This window comes from Anabrus simplex, chromosome 1 (assembly GCF_040414725.1).
Source record: "Anabrus simplex isolate iqAnaSimp1 chromosome 1, ASM4041472v1, whole genome shotgun sequence".
Taxonomy (NCBI): Eukaryota; Metazoa; Arthropoda; class Insecta; order Orthoptera; family Tettigoniidae; genus Anabrus; species Anabrus simplex.
The window spans coordinates 648492357-648509146 of NC_090265.1; the positions used below are offsets into that span (position 1 = coordinate 648492357).

At 37.9% G+C, this 16790-nt stretch overlaps 1 protein-coding gene across 2 annotated transcripts in view; it reads right to left on the reverse strand.

Annotated features, from left to right (window-relative positions):
• Ilk (integrin linked kinase) overlaps positions 1–8537 on the reverse strand; it is a 44696-nt gene extending 36159 nt beyond the window's left edge. For both annotated transcript variants that reach the window (XM_067135778.2, XM_067135777.2), the window contains exon 1: positions 8243–8537. In XM_067135778.2, the coding sequence (XP_066991879.1) occupies positions 8243–8331 (89 nt within the window). In that variant the 5' untranslated portion in view covers positions 8332–8537. The remainder of the gene's footprint in view (positions 1–8242) is intronic.
• Positions 8538–16790: the final 8253 nt, after the last annotated feature.

The following is a 16790-nucleotide window of genomic DNA, read 5'->3' on the forward strand; positions in this document are numbered from 1 at the left end:
TTAACTTGTAACTGCTATCTTTTCCTCAGACACCCCCGGCACAAAAAGCCATAGCCTATGCCATTTCATTTTTTTACAAGATTAAACTTTTAGTAGTAATTTACTTTTTTAAATACATCTGTTATTGTTACATTCTAGTAATCAATATGCCAGTCCCCGTGGCGTAGGTAGCATGCTTGCCTCTTACCCGGAGGCCCCGGGTTCGATTTCCGGCCAGGTCAGGGATTTTTACCTGGATCTGAGGGCTGCTTCAAGGTCCACTCAGCCTGTGTGATTAGAATTGAGGAGCTATCTGACGGTGGGATAGCGGCCCCAGTCTAGAAAGCCAAGAATAACGGCCGAGAGGAATCATCGTGCTGACCACACGACACCTCGTAATCTGCAGGCCTTCGGGCTGAGCAGAGGTCACTTGGTAGGCCAAGGCCCTTCACTGCTGTAGTGCCATGGGGTTAGTTGGTTAGTTAATAATCAATATACATTTCATGGAAAAAGGAAACAAGATTAGGAGATGATGAAGATAAATTTTTAGTTCAACTAAGCCCTACAGCAGAACCAGTAGCTTCACACTTTCTTACCTCTCCAGTACCAGTACTTCCAAAGACATCAACTTGTTGTACAATATCCATCACTGCTGGGAATGTTCTTAATATTAGCATCTTTTCCGCAAATGCAAAGATGTACTTCACCCCCAATGAGAATTTTAAGAACCAATTATTTTGAAAAGTATTTGATATGTTAAAAATCACTAACTAAAATAAACATGGAATAAAATAATTTTGAAAGTTCAAATATATCATGAATAGTCTTATTTAGTGCGAATAGCCACTTAATGCCTCTATACTAAAAAAAGTAGTAGGCCTAGTATCTTTTTCCTTGCAAACTTTGGTATCATTCTAGCCAGGCCCATGCAAAAAAGTGTCTTCCCTTAAGAATGGGATTCTGTGAATTACCATAATTGTTATTTTACTTGATTAATTGTACAAAAATAATTTGTAATTGTAATGGAATACATTTTTTCTCAGGTAACTATAATTCAACCCAATTACTTTTTTTTCCTAGTAATTTTCTCATTACTGTATATGGCCAATATTCCTGAACAAATGAACTCTTCTGGAAGTACTTGTCCTTCGTACATGACTGCAATTCAAACAGAGAACTGTGTAATCAATACTTCTAGCACCTAAGGATCTGTACTGAGCACGTAGCATTTACAAGGTTTCCCACAGCACTTGTTCACTGCTGTAATTTGTATGGATGCTATATAACTTTTATGAAGAGCCATATGGAGAGTGTTCTTGCCTTCTTGATGTTATTACCTTCAAATCCAATAAGTCAATCAAACGTTTAAACTTTAAAGCTGTGTCTTGAACAGCTCACTTATATTACTCACATTCTAGGAATCAAATTCTTGTATCTTCTTTAAATAATGGCCAATGTGGACTTAATATTGAAAGGTTTTTCTTTTGAAACTCTGAATATAGCAGTGAAGTTCTGACATTGTAATAATTTTGTGTGGCTATTTCTAACCTGAAGCAGTCCTCGTAAGGCAGACCCTCCAGCGAGGGTGGAGGTCATCTGCCGTGTATAGGAAACTGCGTGATATTGTAGTGGAGGATAGTGTTGTGAGTGGTGTGTGAGTTGCAGGGATGCTGGAGACTGTAACAACACCCAGCCCCAAGCCAGAGAAATTAACTGTTTAAGGTTTAAATTTCTGACCCGGCCAGGAATCAAACAAAGAGCACTCTGAACTGAAGGCAACTACACTGACCATTTAGCCAAGGAGCCAGACTCTGACACTGTGAACAACCATTACTCATTATTTCATGTCTCTTTATCTACAACAGCTTCAATTTAATAATTATTACTTCAGCTTCAATTCATCAATAATTATTACTATCTGTCTGTTAAGTCTTCAGGCTGGAGGTTGGTTGGATCCTCACATAGCACTACAAAACGTTACGTGTTTATAGGAAAACTGAAAAAACCAATGGTGGTACTATGATGGCCGGGCTGAGTGACTCAGACAGTTAAGGCGCTGGCCTTCTAACCCCAACTTGGCAGGTTCGATCCTGGCTCAGTCCGGTGGTATTTGAAGGTGGTCAAATACGACAGCCTCGTGTCGGTAGATTTACTGGCACGTAAAAGAACTCCTGCGGGACTAAATTCCGACACCTCGGCGTCTCCAAAGACTGTAAAAGTAGTTAGTGGGACGTAAAGCAAACAACAACAAAAAAAATTAATTGGTACTATAATGAGGCACTATAGGCATGATGAGGATTGAGGTAAACAAATCCTAAAATTGGTTCTTCTGAAATACAGTATGTGAATTAACAGTGATACAGTTAATATACTTGGGTACAAAATGTAACAGCCTCAATTCCTGGAAGCGATCTGGAAGCCAGCAGTCAATCACACCCTGCAGAGTTAACAATTCTAAGTGATCCTTCTTTGGTGTAGAGAGGATGCCAAACCACATTCTTCCTTATTCTCTTCAGTCTTTACCCTTTCTTCGTGTTGAGTACAGTAGACGATTTGGCAACTCCGGCTACAGTAGACGTAGTAGTAAATCCTATAACCCGCTAATAGACACCAGGCTACCACTGGAGAGGAGGGGTGTGAGGCGAGGTCGTCATGTTTTGTTCCCAAGTATATCTGGTTTTCTCAAAGCATAGGTTATGTAATACCGATCCTTTCTTGTTCTATGCCAATTCTCTAGAAAAGTTGAATGTCTGAAGTACTGGTGCACAAGATTTAAAATTTTGAACAATAGGTGTTATCAGCTCTTAACCTGAGTTGCTATGTAACAATGCTGGTTAATGAAGGCTAAGAAAGGTCAAACCCTCCCTGGTAAGGATCACTAAAGGTGGAAACACACTACTGTCACTTCATGCGAGTTCGTACGTATCGTGACGCAATCGAACCTATCAAGAAATATGTGCTGTGCTTTTTCCACACTGTATGAAATGTAGAGTGATCACACTGCACTCATGTCATGGCTGTTGATGTCGGCTGACATAACTGTGATGTAGAATCTGGTGACAGCGCTCTTCACGTGGAGCACAATTTTCTGTTCTAGCACATATCTGGCGACGTAAAGTGTGAATAAAAGCAATTTCTTTTAGTGATAAGAAATCTTCATTGAACTGGTGCATGTGCATGAGAATCTGTATGACATAGGTTCGATTAACTATACAAATCAGCAAATGTGGCATGAGGCATGGTACAAAACGGGAAAGGAATGAAAGATCACAGGTACTAATTTTAATAGGCATTCAGTTTTTGAAAACAGTCCACAATTGTACTTATGATTACTATCCCAATAATAATAATAATAATAATAATAATAATAATAATAATAATAATAATAATAATAATAATAATAATAATAATAAATGAAATGGCATATGGCTTTTAGTGCCGGGAGTGTCCAAGGACAATTTCGGCTCGCCAGGTGCAGGTCTTTTGATTTGACGCCCGTAGGCGGCACATACACCTAGCCCCCGTGCCAGCGAAATTAACCAATGATGGTTAAAGTTCCCGACCCTGCCGGGAATTGAACCCGGGACCCCTGTGACCAAAGGCCAGCATGCTAACCATTTAGCCATGGAGCCAGACATAATAATAACAATAAATTAAATACTACACAAATTAAACCCCATGGCACTTAACACCCTTGAAAGGGCTCTGGCCTGCCCAGCGATCGCTGCTCAGCCCGAAGGCCTGCAGATTATGAGGGGCCGTGTGGTCAGCACGATGCATCCTCTCGGCCGTTATTATGGGCTTTCGAGACCAGGACTGCCATCTCACCGTCAGATAGCTCCTCAATTCTAATCACGTAGGATGAGTGGACCTTGAACCAGCCCTCAGGTCGAGAGAAAAATCCCTGACCTGGCCGAGAATCGAACCCGGGGCCTCCGGGCGAGACGCAGGCACGCTACCGCTACACCACGGGGCCAGCTACTATACAAATTGCAAATACAAATTACCCTGTTGAATTAGAGATCGGTGAATAAATATTTATTGTATGATCCATTCACTACCACACAGTTCTTTTCTTCTTTGTTCAATCTATTCTTCCACGACAAACTGTTGGTAACTGCCATGGCACAGAGCCTTCAAGCGATTTGAAGTCTTTTTTTGAAATTTTCTGATATCTGAAAAGCCTGTATAGGATTCCTCCAAATCAATTGCAAGTGCAGAGCTTACCAGTACTTCAGCCAACAATTTCATCTTTGATGATATTCTGAAAGTAATTGAATTCATCTTTGTTCAGCCTGATGTACATCTGAAATTTTTCTGGATGCCGATTTAGCTCCCTTACTAAGTTGTGGTATTCACTGCAAATTACTTTCATATACCCACGATCGTTTGCGACAGACAGTACCCATGGCAACAGAAACATCACAGGCAATTAAAAGATCACCAGAATCTGAAGAACTGGACGTACTATTGTAGCTTGCCATCGGACGAAGTATACTATGATCTGCGAACGTGAGGACAGTATGTTTCCTGTCTTCACGCCGCATGCAGTGACATCATCAACCTTCCCTCCATGCTGACTCAGCTAAGAGAGTTAACGTGAAGTGACAGTAGTGTGTTTCCGCCTTAAAAGGAAGCTGAGAAATAAATACAGTACACAAGAACCTCATTTATCCGGCCCTCATTAATCCGGATCGAAAATAACAAACAATTATTTTTACTTGTACAGTATTTCTTTTACGGTGTCGACTCTTCTTGAATGTCTTTTCCGCCAAGAATAGTTAAGGCCAGGAATTGGAAGTAATTCGGCCATGGTGTATCAAGGGTACCGTCCTGGCGTTCGCCTGGAATTGAGAATGGGAAACCATGGAAAACCATTCTCAGGATGGTCGAGGTGGGATTCGAACCCATGCTCTTCTGAATGCAGCGCACTACTAATTCACTGATGGTGAATTTGAAAATTAAACTGGTGCTCCATTAGAAGAAACAATGACTCATGGAGATGCAACAATGCAGCTAGACAAACTGATGGCCTATTTACAATCCCAGAGTGAAACCACACCGGCAGAACTGTTGTTAGTAAAAGGTCTTCGTGATCGTGCTGCGTGCAAACGCTATGTAAATATGAAACAGAAAAATTCACACATTATTTTAGTGCATAAAACAGTCGTAAATGTAAGAAAAGTGTTTTTATATTTCTTCTTGTACAATTGAAAAAAGGTATTACTGTACAACTTATGTTAATAGATTTTATAACATGTACTGTATTTGTTTGCTTTTTAGTTTTTCGGATTATCTGGATTTTCGTTAATCCGGATCAGTTCCAGTCCCACTTAATCCGGATAAATGAGGTTCTTGTGCACAAAATGGGCTGGACTACTCGTTCTCAATTTTCTTTTGTACATAAGTAAATAGCTTACCGTAATAAAATTAAGGTGCAAAAACAGCAAATGTAAAATTTCTCTGTTATTAGCTCTGTCAGAAAACTGTACACAGTAAAAGTTTTGCAAGATAGCATTTCTAATATTTCATGTTCCACGCATTCTTACCATAAGAGGAACAATAACAGAGATATTTGCAATTATTATAGTTTTCACATCATCATCATTGTACAGTTCCAGTTTCCCGGGTACTGTTAATGAGCCTATTCCAGTTCTTCCCGTCCATATACAACTTGTCATGGAGAACATCATCCACTGTCCATCCTCTGGTAAATAGATCAACCTTGATCACGTCCATCCATGGGGTTTTAGGTCTTCCTGCAGTTCTTTTCCCCTCCACATGCCTTTCCAAATTTATTCTGGCTGTTCTTGTAGGCTCCATCCGCATCACATACCCGTACCACTGTAGTCTGGTTGTGCCGATTTGGTCTAATACGGATGTCTTTATTCTGGCTTCTTTCCTCACCTCCTCATTTCTTAACTTGTCAATCTTAGTTTTCTGGATGGTGGATCTAAGAAATTTCATCTCTGATGCTTGCAGTCTTGATGAATCTCTTTTTGTAAGGGTGCACGCTTCAATACCATAGGTCAATATTGGTATGAAATAGCTGTTAAACATAATCAGTTTGGTCAGTTTTGGAATCATGACATCCTATGAAAGTGTTCTTACTTGTTGGTAGAATTCTGATCCCTTTTGCACTCTGTTTGTAATTTCCTTTCTGACCAAATTATCACTAGAGATTACACTTCCAAGGCAGGGAAAACCATCCACACACTCTAGCTGGAGGTCTCCTACTTTTACACTTGCTGGACTGTTTTTTCACAAACTTACAAATCTCTCCCAAAATATTAGTTGTATCTAATGTAGGCCCTACATTAAAAGATTATAGAATGTAAGTTACAAACATTTTTGACAAATACAACAAAATTATTAGCCTAATGACATCTGTAGACCAACAACCAATCTTGACTAAAGATGTCCACTTCTTCAGTTATCTTGGTATACACTCCCATTGGTGGATAAAGAAGGAATGGTAGTCAAATATATATTTATAAAGCTACAAAAGTAATTAATCTAATCTTTCTTAATAAGGATAAGCCTGATGAGAAACACACAATGAATGATCGGCATGGAAGTGAAGCTGATGGGTCATTATTCTTCTACGAGTATGCTTCTCAGCTGATTATTCCACATCTGGTGGGATTGGGGTAAAATTTGCTTTGAACATATTGACTTGGCCAACTTTTATGACTGGATACCCTTCCTGACACCAACTCTGAATGAAGGCATGTATGCATTCAACTGTTACATGTTTGTGTGATGGTTGGCAAATATGAATATCTAGTCCCCAATTTAAAGACATTAACCACCTTGGTCACAAATTAAGCCCGGGCCCTTCGAACCAAAGGCCACAAGACTGACCTTTAAGTCAAAACTGCTGGACACAGAGAGACTAACGGAAGTAAAATGTATTTGTGAGGAAGAAAACAACACAGAAATGATGCCTCTTTGAATTAATTAAAAATTATGCCAACTAAACAACATAAAGGCTGCAGAGGAAAAAAAAAATGACAAGATGAACACTAGGTGGTATACAGACTTTAACTTTCCCCTTACTGTCATAGGACATGTCTTGTCAAATAAAATAGGAAATTGAATGAATTATGGCCTTACTGATGGAAAAAAATTACAAGATGAACACTTTCAAGTAGGGCAACATATACAAGGGGCAAAAATAGACTAATGTAATAGGCCAGGGAAAAATATATCTTTTTTTTTTTTTTTTTTTTTTTTTTTTTTTTTTTTTTTTTTTTTTTTTTTTTTTGCACATTATTTCATACAGTTTGCAACTTACTAAGTGATTGTTTACATAGTGTAATATGCTGATTTGTCTAGAATTTGATCCACAGGGAGGTGATATTTCATTTCCAAAATTTCTCAAGTATCAGCCAGGATTTCAACTGGGGCTGTCTTGATGAGAAGCCAATGACACTGTCACTTGGTTATCACATCCCTTTGACATAAATTGCCTGAATATATGTTCAGTATTATTTGTAAAAAATAATTTGTTTTACATCGCACCGGTAGGTCTTATGGCAATGATGGGACAGAAAAGGGCTAGGAGTAGGAAGAAATTGACTGTGGCCTTGATTAAGATACAGCATCAGTATTTCCCTGGTGTGAAAATGGAAAACTATCTTCAGGGCCGCCGACAGTGGGATTCGAACCCACTATCTCACGAATGCAGGCTGATAGCTGTGCGAGACAAACCGCGCGGCCACTAGCTCGCTGTATGTTCAATTAATATTCTATTCATCAATACAGGCCTACTTCAGTTAAACTCTTGACGCGCAATGTAGACGGAGATTCTGATATTAAAACTGAAATAATCTAGAGCTGTCGATGATTCGTATAAAAACTGTAACCGTGGGATATTTAAAATGTGTGAAATAATTCACATTACTTTCATACCAGCAACAAAATAAAACATTTAATATCGCTATAATAGTCAACCTATCAAGGTAGTTTGCAATTAATGAAAGGATTCAATGACTTCAATGTCGCACCATTCTAAGCCTAGTATTCTTGCCTGCCTTTTAATTCGTACGTAATTTTCCAATAAAACGTTAACATTATCAGTTCATATTTTAAGTAGAGCAGCTGCCCTACGTAAATATACATCGTGACCATATTTGGCAATGGTGCTATGACCATGCTAGTGTTCCGCTAAAAAGTGGGAGGGGCTATTACGTCATTGCTCCAAACAAAATGTCAAAAAAATCTTCGTACTTCAACAAAATGAATATCATATGCTACATACCCTTGATTCAGATCATGTTCAGTATCATCAAGCCATACCCGTACTTGCATAGCGTTGCCTTCTCGGCACCAGTGAAAAATATCTTCCATGATAACTATTTGCCAAACGAAGTTTATAGAATAAAACTGAGAACGTCACTTCTCACAAATTGAAAATACAGTTTATTTAACCCAAGCAGTTTCTTTGGAGCTCAACAGCATCCGTTCAACACAGAAGAGAATCATATAAGAACTAAGCTTCTGGGCAAAAAAAAAATAAGCTACTGAAATATTCTAATATAGGCAGCCCCACTTGACTTCATCATTCACACAAACCACAACATACACTTTACGGTCACGTGACAAACGATTCACACCGCAGAACGCAAAGAATATCATATCATCAACATACGTTTGAAAGATTTGGTAAATATCAACGAGCTTGGTAAAAATATATAGATGCGAACAGGACTCTAAGAATTAGAGTGTGAATTCATCATTCTCTACTATGACTGCACTAATACGCCTTCCCAACAAAGCAATATGAGCGATATGGGCCTAGTTCCCATATTTGATTTGATTTTTTTTACCGCTGAGTGCTGCTTCGCTGCCATTAAAACACTACTGTTCATTACAGCACACGTTAAGTATTTTGTATATTTCTGTTTAAATATATAGCCAATCACTCGATAAACATATTTGCAACACACCTTACACCTTAATAAAGAAATTCGGTGAAAAAGAATCCCTCTGCAAGTGGAAAAACCGTACAAAATAATGTTAACGGTGCTAAATACTGTAGAAAATAAATCATTTCACAGACTTTTCTGTTTAAGTGTTTCACGTTCTCGCGTTCATATTTTTCATAGATCTCTTTTATTTATGTGGCTATGTTATTTAAGAATACAGCAATCGCGCACTAGCAAATAACTTCACTCATTAACTGTGAATGTCGGATTTTAGGACAGCTGAAGTTAGGAAAATCCGCAACACAGGCACTAAATAGACGCAACAGAATTTTTATGCGCAAATGTTTGTGCTTTCAATACAAAAATCATGAATAACTTTCAAATTCACATTGGCAAATCAGATGGGTACTACAGCCTGCTGTTTTTTTTATCTCCTTTATTAATCAAGTCCATTAGCACTGTTGAACACCTCGGTCTCGTCGAAAGAATTAAGCATCTTGTCCAGCTGCAATGTTGCTATGTTTGTGCTACTGACATGTATGATGAATCATTTTTTTATTGATAGCATGTGTTTGACAGCGGTACCTGCATAAAAAAAATTCGTGCATATCTGTATACGAGTGGTCTTTTAAATATTCTAGGGCTGTTATTACTTCAGTCGCGAAAATTTAATGCACCGCACATTTATTTTCATAAACTTAGACGGCTCGATGCTTTTGCGTACAAGAAAAAGGAACCGGTTTCACAGTTTCGTTTGATTGCATCTGATTCAATTTCTTGATAAAATCAAGGGTCTATATCCTGGGAACCGTCAAACACAGATATTTGAGTAAAGAATTTCGTACTTTTTCAGAATGTGAGATTGGTCGAAAGCAAGAAGAGGCATTTCACTATCAACATAATGTCTTTTGAAGAAGACATTCTTCTCATAATGCTAGCATTAGTCTTATGATCGTCACTCACAATGCGCAACACGAAAAAACAACAAGCTTCGACTTCCTTTATTGCTGTGAGTGTTAAAGTACGTATCTCTGTACTTAGAAGCCTCTTAAAGAAGAAAAATGCTGCTGGTAACCTTTATTTTGTAGTCATAGCAGAAATTATACAACAGAGAAGGTTATTGACCAGGGTAATTCGATTTCTACGTTCGTTTGCATGACAGTCATCTTGAGTAGTTTTTATTCGCTCAACATGGAGTGAAGCGTCTTTCTGTTCAAAGAAGATATCGAGTTTCTTGTCATATAACCACCGCCGTCTCAATCCTATATACTGCCTGCTCTATGCTATGCGGTTAACATGCTTCTCAGCGTGAGCTCTTAGTGTCACGAACCTCCGCTAGGGGCGCCAGCTAACGCACCCAACTTATCTCCGTACCCACGTTATTCTGTTCCAGTGCGTTTGCATCGAGCATTTATTTGTGTGTCTCTGGTTGTAAAATTATTCATTGTTGTGTTCCTCACTGTATATCAAAACAGGAAATCAAAATTTTTCAGGACCGGGCGAGTTGGCCGTGCGCGTAGAGGCGCGCGGCTGTGAGCATGCATCCGGGAGATAGTAGGTTCGAATCCCACTATCGGCAGCCCTGAAGATGGTTTTCCGTGGTTTCCCATTTTCACACCAGGAAAATGCTGGGGCTGTACCTTAATTAAGGCCACGGCCTCTTCCTTCCAACTCCTAGCCCTATCCTATCCCATCGTCGCCATAAGACCTATCTGTGTCGGTGCGACGTAAAGCCCCTAGCAAAAAAAAATTCAGGTGTGAGGATTCCTGTTAATCCCGCAAGTAAAGACTTCGAGAAAATTGTAGCCTGAATTTTTAAAGATGGAGATAAAAGATAAAACTAAAAGAAAAAATTATTGAAGCCAGAGAGAGTGCATAGTCGGTCTTTGAATTATCCCCATTACCTTCAAACCAGAAAAATAGCTCCACAAAAGACCAGGCAGCGACAATGTATTTCTTCGGAAGAAATCTGTGATGAAACAAGCTCTTCAGCTGCAGGAAATACACTGGATGACAAGTACGAAATTAATTTGAACAACGATTCCAACGAGTAAGAATGACAGCAGTGATCAGAAAATTAGACATTAGAGGCTCCGATCAAGAATTCTGAGACTGCGATAACAGCTGATGACTAATCATAATAAAGTTAAAAGACTACAGAGACAATTCGAAGACAACCCAGAAATTGATCGTCTGAATAAAATAAAGGAAGCAGCCCAACAAAGGAAAAACGACAGTTTTTAAAAATCAAATCCATAATTTTCGCAAGACAAAATCCGGGCAGTCATAACAAATCACGCGGTACTATGTGGCGTGGGGAATAGTATCCCAAACGGTTACGAATATGGCAGGACTGCTGGTCTAGTGTCAGCTCCGTCACAAAGTACTCTGTACAGGTAGCCTAAATGAAAAATATCGATGGTGTTTGTCGGGATTTCCCAATTAGTGAAGGAGACACTTAGAGCTGAATGTAAAACTCTCAGACCAACAGATAGGAGTGTAACAGTGATCGCAGATTAAACGGCTAATTAGGTACGGCTACTCTACGACCGAACCAGTGACAAGTTCCTTTGCGTAGTCAATGTTGAAGGTGTATTTGGCACAGATATTGTAAAATCTCCTGCTCTCGCGAATAAACTGTTGTGTTTTCTTGCAATCCGACTTTCAAATAAGTTCTCTAGCGCTGCTGCCTACTTCCATTAAAGGCGTAGAGTCTACGATCTATCCCTTTTGTTTCAGAAATGATTACTGTAATGCCTTTCGGCAAAACAATCCAGACTGTGTGCATTTCTATTCGCAAGCAGATAAAATACTTACAATGGTTGAATGATGATTTCATCGAGTACGTTAAAATAATTCGGTTGGAATCAAAACGTGAAAAACTGAAGTGTCTAACTAATGAGACGGCAGATGCTGTCTCGCGAACGGTGAAATCTATAGTGGAATGTTTGTCTTACCTATTAAAAAATCAGTTATTTAATGTTCTCACTAGATGATTTTCTGCAGACGCAATAGAAGCTCTATTTAGTTCAGTGAGATTGGGTGGTGGATTTAATGACATGAAGAACGCACGCACTGCATTATGTGCTATAAAACGTATCCTGAAAACTGGTCATGAACAAAGGGTCAACGAAATAGTGATAGACATTTTTTTTGCGTCCACTGCTGGTAAATAACAGAAATAAAAGGACTGAGAAGGTGCTCCGTTACTCGTGTCGAGAAAATTCTGAAATTTGTATGTACCATGCAGCATAGGATGATCCTAATATATCTACTGTAACTGGTAAGATTTTATATATTTTACGTTTCTATATCTTAAGCGAAGCTCAAATGTGAAATATTAGTTTCTGTATGTGCATTATCCTCTCCATTAGTAACATGTTAAGGATTATTTTTCATTTTATATTGGTGTTACGGACCAACTCTCATTTAACCAACATGTGCTGTGGGTGCGGTAAGTGCTGCGATCTGCAATGTCGCTGTAAACGCAATTCTCGCGGCACAGAGCAGGCAGTATATAGAGATTGAGGACGGCGGTGCATATAACATATGTTGTTCGATCGATTACCAATAAACGTAATCTCTCTGCATGATTTAGGCGCTGACTTCCTGCTAAGAGGCGCTCTAGTGTTATTCCAGTCTCGCAGTTTACATCTCCTACGTAGCGTGAAAGTGGGGATTTATTCGGTGTGGCAAACATATCGTCTCGATGATCTCGAATTGGAATTCGGCGAGAAATTCTTTTTTGAAGTAACATTTAGCCATTTATGACGTTGTTACTCGTTGAAAGTGAATTCATGAAACGAAATCCCACTTGTCGATCTGCTTTTCGTCCTACATTAAGGTACACAGCAGTAATCAATATTATTTACATAAACATTAAAACGGTTCACGACTGAAGAAACAAACCAAAAAAGCAAACACAGGCTCAAATTACACCAGCACACTTAGCGATGGTCACTGAGCGTGTCTCGTCAATCAGACTAATGCCAGCTTCTAAGTGCTCAAAGCGCCTGAATGTGTATGGCCAACACCTCCTAGGCTAGATAATATATCTAAGAGGTGTTGGTTCGGCTCGTTTACATGTGGGACCGGGCGAGTGAGAAGGCGTATTAGCGCAGCCATGGTAGAGGACGAAGGTGAATTCTAGAGGCAGCATTCCGTTGATGACGCGGATAGTAACAAGTATGTTGTGCTTTACTTTGCGCCAACTCCTTCATTCCAGATCCATACTCAGTTCAGTAAATTGATAAACCAAGTTAAAGTTGCAGGATGACAGAAATATAATTTGCCCTTGACTGGCAGAGCGAACGAAATACAAGTATGACATCAAGGATCTGCCACCTTACGGAGTATGGGTCGGTATTTTATGTAGACGATATTCTCGACCAATAGCTGATCCGGCAAAATCCTACCGCACGCGTCTTCAAAACAAAACCTTTAGCCAGGTCGTGACCACGGCCAGGCACGCCATCTTCGGGCAGTTATTAGGGTGGGGTATGGGTAGGGGTGGTGGTGGCATGATTAACATCGACACAAGCGTGTGAAATGAGGAACAACTATTAATGCTACTATTCCTACATCATAACAGTATTCACAAACAAACAGAAAAAAGCAGAACAATAATACAGCTTGTTTCTCAAATACATTTTTGAAAGAGTCTTATGTACGGAGTTGTCAATAATATTCACAAGTACACAGAAAAATAGAAATTTATTCATAAATACAGTAAATATTTTGAAGGAATATTTTATGTACGAGGCTATCAAAATTAATCGCAACTAAAAAAATAGAACTTGCTTTATAAATAATTTTTTTAATAAATACCCTACTACCGTACCGTATATTATGCGTTTAATGATACGAAATGTGAAAAACTCTACCACCAGAACAGTCTCCATTGGGAAATATAGTTTTCTGAAGGAATGCCGCTTCCTAACCTCATTTCTTGACACAAAACCATTCTCCAGATTTAACGCCTCAGAAGACTCCGAAGACTACAGAACTCTACGTTTTAAGCGGACTTAATAAATAGGAGAAGTTTTTGAGGGGGAAAAATTGTACTCTGCAGAAAACGCCTCCCCCTCAAAGCCAGCACCACTGCCTTGAGGAATTGGACCCTATTTACCAAGCCACCCATATTTCTAATTCTAACATCATTCTTAAAAGTCAGCTTCTAAAGACGTTTCAAACTACCGGTACTATGTAGATTGAAACAATCTTCTAGTTTGTAACGAGCTAACTACGAGTAATATGCCTGTTGTAGTAAGTACTATACTGTACACACACACGTAATACAAGGTTTTCTTATTACTTTCTTTCCTGCTTGCTGTTTAACGTCGCACTAATGCGATAAAACATGCTGTCTTTTTGGTAGATACTTCAATCCACATTTTTAAAACAGTTACATTTTTATATTTTTTGTATCTGGGGTTCCGTACTTCTTCTCATTGAAACACTGCACGAATAATTTGTTCTTCCATAGCTTCAGAAACAAATAAGTAACGCTAAGCAGTACACTGACACTGCTCATTCTCTGGTGCTTCGCTTAACTTTAAGGCAGTGACGGCAAGACCTACTCCAATCTTCATAATATTAAAAAAAAAAAGGCGGCCAAAGTAGCCGGACTGCTGGAATTGGCTAATTACGAAAATAGCACGTACATATTATCCAAACTGGTGTAATTTAACACCATAAATATAACATCTGCGCCATATCGAGTTCAAATCTCGCAGCGATCAAGAAAAATCCACAGCCAGTGTCGGTGAACATCTCAGGGATTACAGCAAATATAAAAAAATTGTTTATGTGAATTCAAATGAGAGTTATCCAATGCAACGCTTCCATTTAAGCCAGACAAACTTTACGGACGTTACAGATTTAAATCAACTGCAGAATCAGCAAATATTTACTAGCCATTGCCATAATATTAACTTATGTACAAATATTATAATCTATAAATAATAATAATGAATTACATCTTATTAACTATTATTTATTCAAAAGTATTGAATATGATGGATAAATTAAATCTAATTTAGGCTCAAATATTTATCGAAATTAACAATAATATTCTTTTAAAATTATTGGTTGAATATCATCTTCTCTTCATCTTAATTGTTAGATCATTCAACGAAAATTAAAAAAAATATTTATCTAAGCTTCTCTCTTAGTTTTGATTTTAAAATTGTATACATAATTCATGTCATATAAGTCTTCATAGATTGGAATATTTAAATGAAATTATCCTATCTTAACACACATTGTTTCTCACATTTGCAATAGGCTCCTAATATTAAAGTATTAAATTTCAGGAGGTTGTAATGTCAAAAGTAAAATATTTGGATAAAAAGTTTGAAATGTAAAAATACCATGACATTGGAAATAAACTATTTTTGATATTAAGAACGATTATTTTGATATGTTTTCTCGAATTAGACGTACACAGAATAAGATCAGTTTCATTTATGTAGCTTCCAATGGCTACCTACTATAATATATTTTTAAAATAACTAATCATAAACAATTATATACGAAATATCTTCTCTGGAAATAGGTGAAATTACCTTAAAAAGTCTCAGTAGTTTCATTGTCAGATTGGAATTATAGTTTACCGCCTCATAAAATTCAATCGTTTATTACAAGTTAACAAGGAATACCATGGATGAAATTTCTAAATCCACATTAGTCGTAGAATGTCATAAGGGATCCACTCAGATCGTATATCCTATTAACATCCTGTTATATTAGTTTTAATCTGATTAAACCATATAAATAATATGTAATTCTCTTTGAAATTGCTATATGAGTGATGATCATGGGCCATTGGAATTAGTTTTGATGATTAATATCTGGCATTAGCTCGCAAGTTTATTACCAAGTTGCTATTTACCACGTGATACGTAGATCATGGGTTATTGGAATCATGGGTTATTGGAATTATTTTTGATGATTAATATCTGGCATTACTACCAAGTTGCTATTTACCACGTGATACGTATTATTCAATGCTTAAACATCATTATTACCACTCATTCTATCATTGATCCACATTTGCGTTACTTGACTATACATTATTTAATCACATATGAAAATCCTTCCTCAGACGTCTCCACATTTATCATAATTCATCGATTCTTTCCTGTATACAACATTATTCCATCATTTCACATTCCATTTCTCATATTTCCTTCATATATTTATACTGCACCATGTGCCAGTATTACTTATTTAATTCTATGTAACGCACAAATCAATCCATTTCTCATATAACCACAATATCACTGCTTGGATCAACAACTAACGCATATTTATAGCAATATGCATCTTACTTCTTCATATATATTCATATTTAACCTGTATTGGCTTATAATTGGCAATAAATGGTCAATATTTGCGAACTTGGTAACCTACGACTTGATACTAACATGTATCACACTTTATTATCATCAATACTTCCTAGCCTTGGCATGGTTTATTAAAATTAAATGAAATATCGCTAACGTAACACTTCACTGACATGTGTTCACTTTCCTGCCTTAGGACGTATTTAAATCATACTGAAGACTATCTATAACATTCCTTAATACGTCAATATCGGATCAATCGCGTAGAAAATACATGTTATTGAAACATATCACGAAGATATAACGATCTATCCCTTCCGAAAATAATAAATTGAAAACTACCTTCTACAAAGAAACGCATAAAATAATCTGAAAACATATTGAGAAACTTGTCTTATTTTGTGTCTGTCTGCTGCCAGGATTGCTGTTCGTTCTGTTACATCCTCCGCTGTACTGGTCCTCCCCTGGTTATCGGCTCAGACATCTGGGATTTACGGAAAATGATCTCGTATCTGCGGGTGATGTCGGCTGGTGT